Source organism: Mustela nigripes, chromosome 2, assembly GCF_022355385.1.
Source record: "Mustela nigripes isolate SB6536 chromosome 2, MUSNIG.SB6536, whole genome shotgun sequence".
NCBI classification, from domain to species: domain Eukaryota; kingdom Metazoa; phylum Chordata; class Mammalia; order Carnivora; family Mustelidae; genus Mustela; species Mustela nigripes.
In genome coordinates, this window is record NC_081558.1 from 19,460,875 (window position 1) to 19,477,421 (window position 16,547).

Below are 16,547 nucleotides of genomic sequence, written 5' to 3' on the forward strand. Positions count from 1 at the left end.
ATATTGAGTTGTATTTACTGAGTTGTGTTCATTCAGGATTTACAGATGGTGACCTTTGTGTTAACTGTTGCCTATAGAGAAAATCAGTGCTTTGTGGCATTATAGGTAAGAATAGTGCTGCTCTTGGAAAAATGGACAGTGAATGGTCTGGATAGGTCCTAGCCCCTGGAGTGGGTTTCAAGATTGTTTGATGCGGTCTCTTCTTAGGCTTGTGAGGGAGAGAGCTGTTCTTTCTCCCAGAAGGGAACTTGTTCCTTAGACCTAGAATTAACTGGGGAAGTGAGATATTCTGCAGACTTAACAGTTTCTAACTAAATTGCAGCAAGAAGTCTATGTGCCCCAGGACCCTGGATCACCTGAAGAAGAAGAGATCAAGGAAAAGAAGTCCACCAGTCAAGGAAAGTCAAGTAGTAAGAAGGAAGCATCTAAAAGAGATGGAAAGGAGAAAAAAGACCGAGGAGTGACAAGGGTAAGAGGACTTGGGAATCTTCTTTACCAGACAGTTACAGATTCAAATAAAAGCATTATAAAGGAGATCTAGGGTTGAGGTGTGAAGTTACCAAAAAAGCAGACAATCCCCTTGCATCTTACAGCTGGTGGTCACTCCTTCACAAAGGCCAAAACTGTGGATGGCAGAACAAAGTGACCCAGCTAAACCCTAACGCCTGGGCTCCATGTAGTTTCACTTTCCTACACCCCCTCTTCAGTGCTTGACTCTGTATACACATTACTGTAGTTGTAATTGTAGCAGAGGTTACCATTCTGTATTCTCTGCTCTGTTTATATTTGCTCTTAAGTAGTTTTTCCATAGTTCTATAATACTTAATTATTTATAATTATTTATAATATTTGGATTCAGCTTTTGCCACTTGCTCTTTTTTTTTTTTTAAGATTTTATTTACTCGTCAGGAAAGAGAGTGCACAGAAGCAAAGGAAACTTCCCAACCGTATTCCCAATCCTTTGTAAAATAAGGGTATTAATGCCTATCTGGGAGGGTTATAGTAAAGTCTGAGGACAATAATGCATATAAATGTCTCATCTGGTGCCTAACATATAGTGATCACTCACTATATACTGAATGTTATGTTTTCAAAGGCTTTTTATTTTAAAATCATTATAACAACATTTCAGATACTTCACAAATTAGGAGTTTTTGGAAAATCTGATTAAATTCAACAGGGTTCTTAGCCCAGCTTTTTTATGAGTATCATATAAGAATTATGGGTTTAATCAGTTTCAGGAAAATGCCACTGAGGGGACAGCCCCCCCAGAGGACGTCTTTAAGAAGCCCCTGCCTCCCACTGTGAAGAAGGAAGAAAGTCCTCCACCAGTAAGGCTAAGCCAACACTCAGGGCTGGGGCTGGAGCTGGGGATCGGGTTGGTTCTAAATGGGAAGGGAAGTTCAAAGACTGATGTTTCACTTGGGTGTTGGTCCTTTTGTTCTCTCTACTGGACAAACAAGGACTTCCCTTGAGTATGAGCATGAGATAAATGTTCCTGTCTGCTAATAGACACCCTGCACCATTCCCATCAGACAAGGGAATGTCTGGCTCTTTTTAAGTTATAATCTTGGTCTTGTTAATACTTCTAAAAGATCTGTTTTCCTGGCCCCAATTTTTCCTGCCTTTTGGTGCTGTGTACGAAGCTCAGGTGTGGAGTGCATGTGTGGTCGTTTTTATGGTTTACCTGTCTGGCCAAAGTGAATGATGCTAAAATTAGTACCCGTTTTTTAGATGCATTAAAGTGATGGTCTCCTCTAATCTGATTCTGATTAAATGTAAATATGTAGCAATAGTGATCATGCTTTATTTTTTATTTCGATTAATCACAAGCCCATGACCATGCATCATTATTTCACAGTCCTATAAATTACTGATAAATACTCTTCCCGTGTCCCATTATTAGTTTAATTCATTGTAGCATCAGTCCTGGCCATGCCTTTGCCTTGCTCAGGAGCTCAGTGTCTACCTGAGAGCTTATTCTTCATTTGCTTTCGGTCCACCTCCTAAATCCCTTTTGCTGTAGGGGTTACTGTTGCCCTTCATAAATTTTATCTTTCCTTTTCTCCTGGGTTACGGTAACCTGAGGGATTGCTGCTTTCTCTTCCTCTTTGTAACCTATAACTTCTTAACTCTCCCTGCCTCCATGTCAGTTCTCCTTTCCCTCCTTTCTCTTCACTGTTCTGTTGCTAGAGTCACTTCTGAGGGAATCTTTCTGGTTTTATCTGAGTAATCCAGAAGAAAAGTCAAGCTTGAATATGTTGCTTCCATGAGGGAAATGAGCAGTGTGGTCATTAATCATCATTTTAATCATTAATCATCATTTTAAGCCCAGTTCACTATTCAAACTAAAAGACAAGAAATGAGATACCCATATTGGAATATCCAGAAAAAAGGCCCCACAGTATAGGTTGAGGTTGGTGTTAATCTCTGGCCTTCTCCCTTCAGCCTAAGGTGGTAAACCCACTCATCGGCCTCCTGGGTGAATATGGAGGAGACAGTGACTATGAGGAGGAAGAAGAGGAGGAGCAGACGCCTCCTCCACAGCCCCGCACAGCCCAGCCTCAACAGAGGGAGGAGCTGACCAAGAAGGAGAACGAAGAAGATAAACTCACTGACTGGAATAAACTGGCTTGTCTGCTCTGCAGAAGGCAGTTTCCCAACAAAGAAGTTCTGATCAAACACCAGCAGCTCTCAGACCTGCACAAGGTATGGGGTAGCAGCCCTGACCTTTCAAACGTTGGCCTCTTACCATCATGTATTACAGTCCAATGAATTGTTCCTCCACCTTTTGTCAGGAGTTGCTTTGCATTAAGGCTGTGCGCACCTTCAGAAACCTTGGCAGGCAGCATGGCTGGGGCTTGAGCCCCAGACTCCGGGGCTGTGCTGAAGACAGGAGGGGAGGGAGTCATCAAGTCGGAGGCTTGTTTGCTGAGTTCTCATCATAGCTCTTCTATTAACCTAACAATTGGACTTCAGATAAGCCTCTTCTCTCCTGTGGTATTTGATGGCTTCCTCTGGTTCTGTCTAGTTCTGATACTGTGCAGTTTTCCCAAAGGTGGGTCACATTCTGCCATCTCTTCATGTGGTGAGTCATTGCTATAAGCGGGGGCACAACGTCTGCTGTTAGAGAGTTAACCTGACACACACTGGCCCTCCCCTGCATCTTCCCGCTCAGATGTACTGGCCAGAGAGCCAAATTCTGGACGAATAAAACCCCTAGATAGACTCTTGTTCTCAGTCTAGGGTGATTTATTTCACACTCCTTCTCTAGCAGATGTTGCTAGAGCGGGTGAGGAAATCAGATTTAGACTTTCCTTCAATATAAAGTCCAAAGTCTTATGTAGCTAAAAGCTGAGAAGCTCTGCTTTTGGTAATAGGCCCCCCTTTTCTCCTAGCTGCCTCTGGAGGCTCTGCAGAGTTTCTAGGGGTCTGAGAAGTTCCTCACAATCCCTGCAACAGATTACCTCCCAGGTCCCTTTGACCTCGAATTCTCAGTCATGAAACTGACACATTCAAATTTCAGCTCTTTAGGGACGCCTGGCTTCCCCAGTCTGTAGAACATGTGACTCTTGATCTTGGGGTTGTGAGTTCAAGCCCCACATTGGGTGTAGAGCTTACTTTTAAAAAAATTAAATGAAAAAAAAAGTTAAAGGATATATAAAATTAAATAATAATAGATTTCAGCTCTCTGATGAAAATGCTAATAAATGGCTGATGTCAGGAAAGAGGAGCCAGAAATCTGGTGAATCCACGAATTGAACTGACTCTGGGATAGTGGAAAGTGGACTGTAGTACTTTTTTCCTTTCCTTGCAGTGATGCAGTGCAAAGAATCCCCATCCATACTGTACTGGACCCCTTAAGTTTCTTACATATGTTGGAGAGTATTGTGTAGTAGAGCCATGTTCGAGAAGTGTGGGACCCTTAAAGAACACAGGACTCTCCAAGCAGTCTTTTTGTTCTTTTAGCACCTTGGGTTCTCCTTTTCATTTTTTCTGGATGCTTGAAAAAGAGGATAGTGTTCGAGGATGGTGAGTGGTGGTGGTGGTAGTGATGGTGGTAGTAGGAAAATCATGTGGGCATTCAGTTTTCTCCACTGAAGTGCTCAGATTCCCCTCTCTCATAATTTTTTCTTTAGATAAAAACCTATAAACCAGTTTTGTGTTTTCTGCATTTTTTTAAAAAGTTTTTATTTATTTGAGAGACAGAGTACAGGGTGGGCTATGGAGGCAGGAGGGGCAAAGGGAGAGAATCTCAAGCAGACTCCCTCCTGAGCACAGAGCCTGATTCGGGACTTAATCTCATGACCCTGAGATGACCTAAGCTGAAATCAAGAGTCAGACAGTTAACTGACTGGGGCACCCAGGTGCCCCTGTTTTCTGCATTTGGAGAGAAGTAGAATGAAGGTCTCTCTTGTACCACACCATGTAACTAATCTGTGTGACAAGCCAGCATTACAACTTGGGTTCCTACTGGAGAGCCTAAAGCCAGTCTGGTTAGGAATTGTTAATTGCAGGGTACAGTGATCACTCAGGAGAGTTGGTCAGTGAAAGAAGCCACAGTCCTAAAGTAGCTATTGGGAAAGACCTAGAGGCATTTTCTAGGACCACTTTTTCTAGACCTGTACTCCTAGAACTTTCTATCTTCTCAGCAAAACCTGGAAATCCATCGGAAGATAAAACAATCTGAGCAGGAGCTAGCCTATCTGGAAAGGAGAGAACAGGAGGTAAGTTTTGATGACCTATTAACTCCCTTGACCTCAACTCTTTACTCTCTGGTGTGGAATTTGTAGACTGTACTGAAGACAGAGAGTGAAGAGGACCTAAAAGATGGTGTATACATTTATCAAAACCCATCAAACTACATTATAATGGGTGCACTTAATTGTTTATAAAATTATACTTTAATAAAATTGATATATATATATATATTTTTTTTTTTTAAGATTTTATTTATTTATTTGACAGAGAGCACAAGTAGTTAGAGAGGCAGGCAGAGACAGAGAGGAGGAAGCAGGCTCCCTGCCAAGGAGAGAGCCTGATGCGGGGCTCAATCCCAGGACCCTGAGACATGACCTGAGCCGAAGGCAGAGGCTTAACCCACTGAGTCACCCAGGCACCCCTGATATATATATATTTTAAAAGGGTGGTAGTTTAAGGTCTCCAAACAGGTCAAACAAATAGCATTTTTCTTTCCTGCCCAGCTTTTAAAATCAGTAAGGTAGGGCTGCTAAAATACCTTTTTTTACTATCAGAGGCTAAGTTAGAAGAAGCAGTTTAGCGTAGAGCCAAATGGACTTGTTACCTGGATCACATAATTAGGCAGACTCCCCTACAGATAGCCACAAGCTTCACTGCCCAGGCCAGATCTTATGTGATGGGTAGGAATCCTCCCTGGAGGCCTACTGGAGAGCACCTCCTTAGACAAGGTAAACACAGCTGTAGGACAAGCACACCAGTTCATTCTTCTCAAATTTACCAGTCAGAGAAGCCACTGCTTTCTCAAGAAGAGTATGTGAAGGAGCAAGAGATTCCAGGAGTTAACCGTTGAACCCCCTTCTCTTTAGAAGGACTATAAGGAATAAAGCGAATTTTCCCCACTATTTCAGCTCCCTTAAATGGAAATTTCAGGTCTTTTCTTCTGCTTACCAACAGGGAAGGTTTAAAGAAAGAGGAAGTGATCGCAGGGAAAAGGTCCAATCTTTTGACTCTCCAGAAAGGAAACGAATTAAATACTCCAGGGAAACTGACAGGTAAGCCAGGAACTTTTCATTCAGCCTAAGCCTCAAGGCCTAATGGTGAAACCATCTTCTTCTCCAGCTGCACTGCTTTTTTCTCTCTCAGGGATAACTGAAGTCAGCAGGAGCAGGTTCTTTCTGAACTCCTTGAGTATGAGGTTCACTCCAACCTCTGACCACCCAGCTTCACTCAGGGAATATATGTGTTTGGCTGGCTGTTTAGCTGCTCTCCTTCTCTCCTCATCAGTAATGCTGTACCTCCTGTGGACCTGATAATGTCATTCTTTCAGGCTTTTTCTCTAGGGAACCTCCGTCCTCACACGTAGGTGCTGAATGAATGGTTGGCTGCTGATAGACCTATATTATCTCTAGATTCCTGTGCTTATTTCTAGTCAGTTCAGGGTGGGGAGCCCAGCAGAGTTAGATAGAATTTGTTGATAACCCATCGTGTCTAGGCACTGCACTAAGTGCAAGGAATACTCAGGTGGACAAGACCTATAAGAATAAGGAAGGTTCAGGTGATGCTGTGTCTCATAGAGCAGACAATTCCAGTGGAGAAGGAAAGGTCATTTCAGTTGGAGCAAACCACATATGTCGTGGATGAGAGAGAGAGGAGTCATAGGATGCATTTGAAAAATTATAAGTAGCCTGATGGAGGCCAGCTCAGGAAGTTCATACTCCGTGAATATCATGCTAAGACTTTGTCTTAGGGCAGCAGGAGGTTATGAAATGATTTTAAGGAGGGTGCTGATCTGATGAGACTTGAACAGGTCTGTATGTTGGTAAGCAAAAGAGCAGCTAATAGCCAGGGTAAATTATGCCTTTGGGGATGGGGGAGATCATTAATGGAGAAAGGCCCCAAAGGAGGGTTGATGGGGTCTGGGGCTCTAGCATCCCAACATATTTGCTCACTGCCCACAGTAAGATTATTTTTTAATCATGGCCCAATAATCATGTGTGTGTAAGTACCAAAAAGAGATCTTCATGAAAAATACTTATTTACTGAATATGATAAGCTCTGGTATTTTTATTCTAGCTTTTCCTATTTGCATTTTTTTTTAAGGATGAGTGTTTTTTGTTTTTGTTTGTTTTTAAGATTTTATTTATTATTTATTTGACTGGGGGAGAGATAGATCACAAGTAGGCAGAGAGGCAGGCAGAGAGAGTGGGAAGCAGCCTCCCTGCTGAGCAGAGAGTCCGATGCAGGGCTCGATCCCAGGACCCCAAGATCGTGACCCGAGCCGAAGGCAGCGACCCAACCCACTGAGCCACCCAGCCACCCCAGGATGAGTGATTTTTTTAAGATTTGTTTATTTTGAGATAGAGTGAGAATGCACACACGTGAGCAGAGGGAGAGAGAATCTCAAGCAGACTCCCTGCTGATCATGGAGCTTGACGTGGGGCTTTATCCCACAACCCTGACATCATGACTTGAGCCAAACAAGAGCTGGACACTCAACCAACTGAGCCAAGTGCCCTGTTTGCATTCTTTTTTCTTTCTTTTTTTTTTTTTTTTTTTTTAAGATTTTATTTCTTTATTTGACAGAGATCACAAATAGGTAAATAGGCAGGCAGAGAGAGAAAGGAAGGAAGGCTCCCTGCCGAGCAGAGAGCCCAATGAGGGGCTCCATCCCAGGACCCTGGGATCATGACCTGAGCCGAAGGCAGAGGCTTAACCCACTGAGCCACCCAGGTGCATTCTTAAGAAGTGCTAAGGAAGGACCACTTAAACAATGTAATATCCTACTAGGTCATTCTCTGCAATTCGAAATATACTGGGCTAAGCCAAAGGTAAAGGAGTTGGGGCGCCTGGGTGGCTCAGTGGGTTAAAGCCTCTGCCTTCGGCTCAGGTCATGATCCCAGAGTCCTGGGATCGAGCCCCACATCGGGCTCTCTGCTCAGCAGGGAGCCTGCTTCCTTCTCTCTCTCTGCCTGCCTCTCTGCCTACCTGTGATTTCTGTCTGTCAAATAAATAAATAAAATCTTTAAAAAAAAAAAAAAAAAAAAAAAGCCAAAGGTAAAGGAGTCATTAAGGAGGAAGGACACCTTAGCCCTGAGTGAGCTGGGCTGGGTGCAGAAAGATACCCTTCTGTATTCTTGGCACCCATCACACACATTCTGCTGGTTCCCTTCCTTCTTAGTCTTCTCCCATGCTTCTCTTAGTTTTCTGGGCAATTCCAGATATTCTCCAGGACTCTGCCCTCGGTGCTCTTTAATTCTTGTTGTTCTACCTCTTGGCCTAGACCCAAGGCCACAGTCATCACTAACAAGCTAACAGTTCCCTATGACTCCATTCCAAGGCAGTTTGGTTTTCTGAGTGCAAAATTACTATTTCAGTTTACCTCCTGGGAATGTCCTTGTGGAGACCTCTTAGGCTCCTCACTCTAAGCAATAACTCAGTATTATATTCCATATCATATTCAGTTCCAGTCCTGCTAAACCTGCTGTGTGATCCTCTTTCAGAGTAGTGACATCACTGCATCATGGCCTGCCTGGTCTGACCCACTCTTCCCGCTTTTTCCCCTTTATCGTTACTGGCCACGTCCCTAATTAAGCTTTTTCCCCCATTCTAGCTCACCTCCAAATTGGACTCTTTATTCTCCGTCTCTTTTCTTCAACCTCTAGTGTACTCTCTACCCTGGCACCAAAACCATTTTGTGAACAGAAATCTCCTAAAACTTACCTTTTTGTGAGGGCATACCTTGCTAAGAAGGAGGCCTGGAGTCCAGGGGTTTTTTTGTCCCAAAGAATGAAGTCCAGAATCATGATTTAGCGTGAAGTTTCGAGGCTTTCCAGTCTAGCCCAAGAAGCCTTTGTCAGTTCCTACAATTCCTCTCCTAGACAAATTGTATTCTCTAACTTCTTATTTATGGCCTCCTTTCCTCTCATACTTTTTAGTCAGTTCGGATGTGCCCTCTTGTTGGAATTCGTCATTGTTGGTGATGCTCCTTCAGAGCTTGTGTCTTCTCTGATGTATTTCCATAGATGTCTCCTGATCCCACATCCCTGGCTGAGTTATCCTTTTCATGTCCTTCCCCATGAATAGGGATGGGTCTTGGGCATCTCTGTATCCCGAAGCCCAAAGCCTGTTGCATAGATAGCAGGCACTCAGAAGTATTCCCTAATACACTTCAGCAAATGTGAATCAGACAACAGAGGTTTTTATTAGGGTCACTTTGAAAGTGATGGTATGTAAGTACATCTGCTCCTTTCGCAGTGATCGCAAACCTGTTGGTAAAGAAGGAATCGACAGTAGCAACAAAGGAGGCTGTGTCCAGCAGACCGCTGGCTGGAGGAAGGGGGCGGGCCTCGGGTATGGCCATCCCGGATTGGCTTCAGCAGAGGAGGTGAAATGGTTTCCGTCTTTTGGGGGTGGCCTGAACCTGGAATGTACTTAACGTTCTCTCTTTCAGTCAGTCTTGATTACTGGATGATAGATGGGCATTCTGGGCCCTTGTAATTTTGGTTGGCTGTGGGAGAAGGAGAAAAGTGGAAATGGGGCTCCTCTTACTCTTGCACGGAGTAAAAGGTGGGGTATTACAGGAATCAGGCAATTTGAAACTGGCAAGTCATTTGGTGACAAAAACCAGGGAACCTGCAGTAAAAGGAACAAAAGCATCTGAGAGGCATCATCAGCTGAGGAACTGAAATAACTAAAATATGAGGAGGACGAGGTTAGTCCTGGTTCTCATAAAGGGCTCTGCCTCACTTAGGTCAGGAACAGAAGAGAGCAAAGGTTTTGAGAGGGAACGTTGCCCATTTTGTGTTGGCTTGGTCCCCCTCTGAACATGCCAACTGCAGGAGACTGGCTTCTCATGTCTGGTATTAAATCCCGTATCCTGAAGTCATGGCATCACCACCCTCCTTATTCATCTTGGGTTTTGTTTATTAATTAAACATTCTAAAAAATTCCCCCAAATCCTGATCCTTACTGGTCCAGAAATACTTGTAATCAATGGCCAGACCTGAGGCTTATTAATTGATAGAGCCCACTTCATTGTCTTTGTGTTACAGACTGAAGGCCGGATGAGGGGGCCCAGTGTGGGGGCTCCAGGAAGAACCAACAAGAGACAGTCCAACGAGACTTACCGAGATGCTGTGCGAAGAGTCATGTTTGCTCGGTATAAAGAACTAGATTAAAGAATGGAGACAAGTCCCCACAGAACACAACCTCCTTCTTGTTTTGTTTGTCCGTCTCTCCTTTTGTTTTGTTACTGTTCTTGCTGCTAGAACTTTTTTAAATAAACTTTTTTTCAATGTGATTTTTTTTGGTGGTTATATTTTTCTCCCACAGGTGGGTGAGGGTGGGGTGTATGGTAGGAGGGAGAGAGCACGTTGGTGCTACCCATTTGAGGTGGCACTGAAATGGCAGCAAGTGCTACCACCTGAGACACCACCTGCTGTCAGTATGAGTGGATGTGTTGCGGTGACCTTTGAACTCTAGCTTGTGTGAGTACTTTCAGATTTTAAAAATTATTTTCCTGATCTAGTTAATGAAAACTGTATCCCATTATTGCTTGCTTTTATTTCTTTGATAACTGCTGAAAGTGAATATATTTCCGTATGTTGGTTTACTACTGATTAGACCTTTGAAGTCGTCTTCTGACTTCCCTATTGTTGGTGGGGGTGGGGGAAGCAGTGTGATAGCTCTTTTTCTAGGTGCCTGCTGGGTGCTTAATGTGTCACATATTATGATCACCACAATGAGTTGGCATAGTAAGAATTATTACTCCCCTCTAGCCACTACCCCAGGTTTTCCTTCCCTCCTTGGCTGAAATTCTCCAGAGAGGTGTCTTTGGACACCCTCTTTCAAATCTTTCTTAATTTTCTACCATATCACTCATACCATTTCACTGGATTTGCTTTAAAAGAGAGGGTTGTTTTTAAATTTTTTTTTTTATTCTTTCAAGTTAAAAGTACAATATCCTACGAATATATTAAAACTTTAAAAAGTAGGGTGCCTGGGTGGCTCAATCAGTTAAGCGGCCAGCTCTTGGTTTCAGCTCAGGTCATGATCCCAGGGTCCCGAGGTCAAGCCCTGCATCAGGCTCTGCGATTGATGGAGAGTCCGCTTGGGGATTCTCTCTTTCCCCGTCCCCAGCTTGCACTCACTCCCTTGCTCTCAAGTAAATAAATCTTTAAAACATAAAAAATAATTCCTCCAGATAACATATTATAGTACTAAGAGTTGCACTTTTCAGATGTCTCCGGAGGAATATTTTTTAGGAAGAGAACTGCGGGTTTAGAAGAGTATGTTGATGGTACAAGGTGGGAGTTTGTAAACTTACCCAACAAGGTGGGACACCTGGGTGGCTCAGTGGGTTAAGTGTCTGCCTTCCCAGGGTCCTGGGATCAAGCCCCTTGTTGGGCTTTCTGCTTAGTGGGGAGCCTGCTTGTCCCTCTCCCACTCCCCCTGCTTGTGCTCTCTCTCTCTCTCTCTCTCTGTCAAATAAATAAACCTAAAATCTTTATTTTAAATTAAAAAATAAAAAGCTGGGGCGCCTGGGTGGCTCAATAGTTTAAGCCTCTGCTTTCGGCTCAGGTCATGATCTCAGGGTCCTGGGATCGAGCCCCGCAACGGGCTCTCTGCTAGGCGAGGAGCCTGCTCCGCCCTACCACCTGTCTCTCTGCCTACTTGTGATCTCTCTCTCTGTCTAATAAATAAAATCTTTAAATAAATAAATAAATAAATAACTTACCCATCAAGGGTCCTGGGATCGAGCCCCGCATCGGGCTCTCTGCTTGGCGAGGAGCCTGCTCCCCCCTACCACCTGTCTCTCTGCCTACCTGTGATCTCTCTCTCTGTCTAATAAATAAAATCTTTAAATAAATAAATAAATAAATAAATAAATAAATAGCTTGCCCATCAAGGGCCAGAGTCAGTATTTTATACTTCGCAGGTCAGATGATCTCTGTTGAAACTCTTCAGCCCTGTTATTGTAGTGAGAGCACGGCCACATTGATAGACAGTAGCAGCGATACATAGACAAGTGATTGTTGCTGAATTCGAATAAAACTTTATTTACAAAAACAGGTTGCAGGCTAGAATTGGCCCATAGGTCTAAGGGCGTAATCTGGTTGCATAAAGCAGAACCAAGGACAGCTCTGTAAAAATAGTATGGAGGTATTACCATTTGAGGGGGATGGGCAGTGAGGGGTGAGAGTTGTAAGGAGAGGTAGGTATATACCAAGAAGAAAACATTTCTAGAAACAAGAATGATATATGTGAAGTTAAATTGTTTGCCATGCTGTCTCCAAATATAATCCTTTCTTCTTTATTAAGTCTTTACCCCTCCCAAAGGAAAAACAAAATCAGGAACGAACTGGCTTAGGGATTAAGAGCCCCAGGTTCAGGGCTCCTGGGTGGCTCAGTGGGGTAAGCCTCTGCCTTCAGCTCAGGTCATGATCTCATGCTCCTCTGCTCAGCAGGGAACCTGCTTCCTCCTTTCTCTCTGCCTATCTCTCTGCCTATTTGTGATCTCTGTTTGTCAAATAAATAAATAAAATCTTAAAAAAAAAAAAAATGCCCCAGGCTCTGGGCCTTGCTACCACTAGTGCAGCATTACAGCATTACAAAGTCCAATGACTTGGCTGCAGACAGATGCAGTGCAGTAGCCCTCTGGTCTGAAGGCCTGCAGGAACCTCTATGGTGCATCTCTTTTTTTTTTTTTTTTAAAGATTTTTATTTATTTGACACACACAGAGAAATCACAAGTAGCGCCCGCTTCATCTCATTTTTGCGTACATCAATGAGCACATCAAAATACTTCTTGAAAGCTGATCCAAGGGGCGCCTAGGTGGCTCAGTGGGTTAAAGCCTCTGCCTTCGGCTCTGGTCATGATCCCAGGGTCCTGGGATCGAGCCCCACATCAGGTTCTCTGCTCAGCGGGAAGCCTGCTTCCTTCTCTCTCTCTCTCTGCCTGCCTCTCTGCCTACTTGTGATCTGTCTGTCAAATAAATAAATAAAAATCTTTTAAAAGTTAAAAAAAAAAGAAAGAAAGAAAGCTGATCCAAGTTTGTCCTTAACTGGCCAAACCAGGTTTTCCTTCTAACTTTGTATTACTCGTTTGGGCCTAAACTGTGGAACACTTCAAATGCTCCATTACTGAAGACTCTTTCATAGACTAGTTAGTTAATTCCAGTTCATTGGCTCCCCGGCAGAAGCACCACTGAGTTCCCTAGTGGTCATTCTATGAATGTTTTGAGAACCCACTTTACTTGTCACTGGGGCTTCTAGCAAGATCAGTGTTGGTTTCTGTGCCCATAGGACTTAGTTACTAAGGAAGATGGATGTTGAACAATTGCTGATGTGATGAGAGACAATACAGCAAGCTTTGGCAGCATCTTCTCTGAAGAAAGTATTTAAGCTCAGACCTCAAACTAATTTACCTACTTTTGTTTTCCAGCTTTATTTTGCCACTTAAATGGAAATTTTGTGGTTGAAAATATGGACTTAAATGTTCCATATATTTTTAAGGAACTACTTTGGGTATTGATGAAAGTAGGAATGGATGTGAAAAATGTGTTACCCTACCATGTCCCTGAGCAGTTCCCTGAGGCTTTGATCAGAATGCCAGCTACATAAGAACAGAGATCTCGGGTAATTTTCTTTACTACTGTATCCTTAGGTGCTAACACAGTAGGTACTGTATAAATGAGTGAATAATGCCTTGTTCATAGGTCTATATAAAATACTTGTTGAATTCAATTTTGATTGCATATCTCTGCCAATTCATCAAAGCTCAGCTCTGACAAATTAGTTTCTTGGTATAGACGAGAGTTCTCTCATGTGAAAGTCTTCTTATTCTGGAGTAGTATTTTTACAGTCTAAGATCAAAACATGTGAAGTGCATTTTCCTTTTGCTAAATGGGAGAATAAGGCAAAAAAGATCATTTCGGGGGCATCTGGGTGGCTTAGTGGGTTAAGCCTCTGCCTTTGGCTCAGGTCATGATCTCAGGGTCCTGGGATCAAGCCCTGCATTGGGCTCTCTGCTTGGCAGGGAGACTGCTTCCCCCGCTCTCTCTGCCTACTTGTGATCTCCCTCTCTGTGTCAAATAAATAAATAAAATCTTTTTTTAAAAAAAAGCCTTTCGTTAAGAGAACTTTTTTTTAAACCTCAGAACATTAGGAAAAGCAGTCTTTTTTTTTTTTAAGATTAAGATTTTATTTATTTATTTGACAGATCATAAGTAGGCAGAGAGGCAGACAGAGAGGGGGGGAAGCAGGCTCTCCACCGAGTAGAGAGCCCGATGCGGGGTTCGATCCCAGGACCCTGAGATCATGACCTGAGCCGAAGGCAGAGGCTTAACCCACTGAGCCACCCAGGCGCTCCTAGGAAAAACAGCCTTAAAGAACTTTGCCTAATATTGAACATACATGGCTTTACTCAAAACAAAAAACAGGGGTGCCTGGCTGGCTCAGTGGATGGAGCATGCAACTTTTGATCTCAGGTTTATGGGTCTGAGCCACATGTTGAATGTGGAGATTACTTCGGAATAAATATTTTTTAAGTACTTACTTTTAAAGATTTTATTTATTTGACAGAGAGATAGCACAAGTAAGCAGAGCATCAGGGAGATGAAGAAGCAGGCTCCCTGCTGAGCAGGGACCATGACCTGAGCCAAAGCCTCAGCCTAACTGACTGAGCCAGCCAGGCACCCCTATTTATTTATTTGAGAGAGAATGAGTGAGTGAGAGCAAGTAGGGGGAGGGGGAGGGACAAGCAGACTCTGCCCTGAATGTGGAGCCTGATGTGTGTTTGATCCCACAACCCCAAAATCATGACCCGACCCAAAATTGAGAGTTGGACACCTGACTGACTGAGCCATCCCGGCACCTCAAGAAAATACACTTGGGAGCCTTCTGTTGGTCGCATACTTCTAGTTTTTTCTGATGATGTAAGTTTTACATACATCTACTCCTCCCCAGAAGTTGGACACTGTATATAAATACATATACACATATGAAAATGTAGAAGTGTGTATTTGTGTGTGTGTAGGTAGTGCTATGATCTGAATGTGTCCTCTCCCCTCTAAGTTCATACATTGAAATCCTAACTCTCAAAGGTAATGGTATTAGTAGGACTTTGGGAAATGATTAAGCTCATGAAGATGGAATCATCATAAATGGGATCAGTGCTCTTTTAAAAGAGATCCTACAGGGGCGCCTGGGTGGCTCAGTGGGTTAAGCCGCTGCCTTCGGCTCAGGTCATGATCTCAGAGTCCTGGGATCGAGTCCCGCATCGGGCTCTCTGCTCAGCGGAGAGCCTGCTTCCCTCTCTCTCTCTCTCTGGCTGCCTCTCCGTCTACTTGTGATTTCTCTCTGTCAAATTAATAAATAAAATCTTTAAAAATAAATAAATAAAAGAGATCCTACAGAGGTCCCTAGACTCTTCTACATGTGAGGATATAAGTCAGCAGCCTGGAAGAGGACCTTCACTTCACCATGCTGGTACCTTGATCTTGGACTCCAGAACTGTGAGAAATAAATTTTTTGTTGTCTATAAGCTTTGTTGTTTGTTGTTGGTTATAAGCTACCCAGTCTGTGGTATCTCTTTATAGCAGCCTGAATGGAGATGGATGGATGGATGGATGGGAAGGAGAGAGGAGGAGGGAGAGGAAGTTACCCATTTTTCCAAAGTCAGAAATGTCTACCTTTCTTTCTATTGTTAGATTTTTTAATTATCCAAAGAACTTCCAGTGTCCATCACTTAATGCCCTTAATGTAGAATGCCTATCATTAAAACATGTTTTTTTTTTTTTAAAGATTTTATTTATTTATTTGACAGAGATCACAAGTAGGCAGAGAGGCAGGCAGAGAGAGAAGCAGGCTTCCTTTGGAGCAGGGAGCCCGATGTGGGGCTCGATCCCAGGACCCTGAGATCATGACCCGAGCCGAAGGCAGCAGCCGAAACCACTGAGCCACCCAGGTGCCCCTAAAACATGTTTAAAGAACATTTTTCCTGGATGTTTTTCCAAGAAAAAGATTTTCCAGTGTATTTGAAGCTTCTGGTTTGGAATCTACTCCTTGACATCATTCCATTATTCTTGATAGATCTCTCAGAAAGAGAGGAGTATAGTATGGTTTTCTATAACTGATAGCTTCCCTCTGCCTTATCATGGTCTAATTTTTCATGTCTGTATATGTGACCTGAGAAACCAGTTCCACTAAAAATATATCTACAAATAATGCCAAGGGGGCAAATTATGCTAACTGGAGGCACTGCAGTACCACCATCTCACTAACCAGTCCCAGTCCAGAATATCTCTTAATTCTCCAAGAAAGCTTGCCTTTTTCTGCCCCAAAGTTTAGCTTGCTTTCTTAGTGGATTCATTTGTGTATTCAACAAATATCTATTGTATACATACCATGTGCCAGGCATATAGTATTATATTTAGTTCATATAGTGAACTAAAGAGGCATAAATTCCTACCCTTTTGGAGTTTACATTCTAGTAGTTGAGGGCATGGACTCTGAAATCAAGTTTATTAATTCAAATCCCAGTTCCACAACCATGAACTCTGTGTGAAGTACTGTCTTTCAAACAAGGGCAGTGATGTTAGCTTTGACTAGATGAACAGCAATTTAGGGAGCCAGATGTGGACAGATCCTAGATATATTTTGAAGGTAGAGTCAACAGGATTTACTGACAGATTGGGTACAAGGAAAAAAGTCCTCCATGACTCCAGGGTTTTTGTCCTGAGTAACTGGAAGTAGGGAGTCACCATTTCTGAGCTGAGGAAGACTGTGAAGGAGATAAGGTTGAGTTTTGGCTGCAACTTTGAGATGCTATTAGATGTCCCAAGTAC

At 43.1% G+C, this 16,547-nt stretch overlaps 1 protein-coding gene across 4 annotated transcripts in view; it reads left to right on the plus strand.

The window, feature by feature from the left end:
- The window catches only part of RBM6 (RNA binding motif protein 6), a 106,297-nt gene extending 96,297 nt beyond the window's left edge, over positions 1-10,000 (plus strand). For all 4 annotated transcript variants that reach the window (XM_059389767.1, XM_059389770.1, XM_059389768.1 and 1 more), the window contains 7 exons: positions 323-469; positions 1,236-1,331; positions 2,449-2,709; positions 4,653-4,727; positions 5,656-5,753; positions 8,956-9,085; positions 9,753-10,000. In XM_059389767.1, the coding sequence (XP_059245750.1) occupies positions 323-469; positions 1,236-1,331; positions 2,449-2,709; positions 4,653-4,727; positions 5,656-5,753; positions 8,956-9,085; positions 9,753-9,878 (933 nt within the window). In that variant the 3' untranslated portion in view covers positions 9,879-10,000. The remainder of the gene's footprint in view (positions 1-322; positions 470-1,235; positions 1,332-2,448; positions 2,710-4,652; positions 4,728-5,655; positions 5,754-8,955; positions 9,086-9,752) is intronic.
- Positions 10,001-16,547: the final 6,547 nt, after the last annotated feature.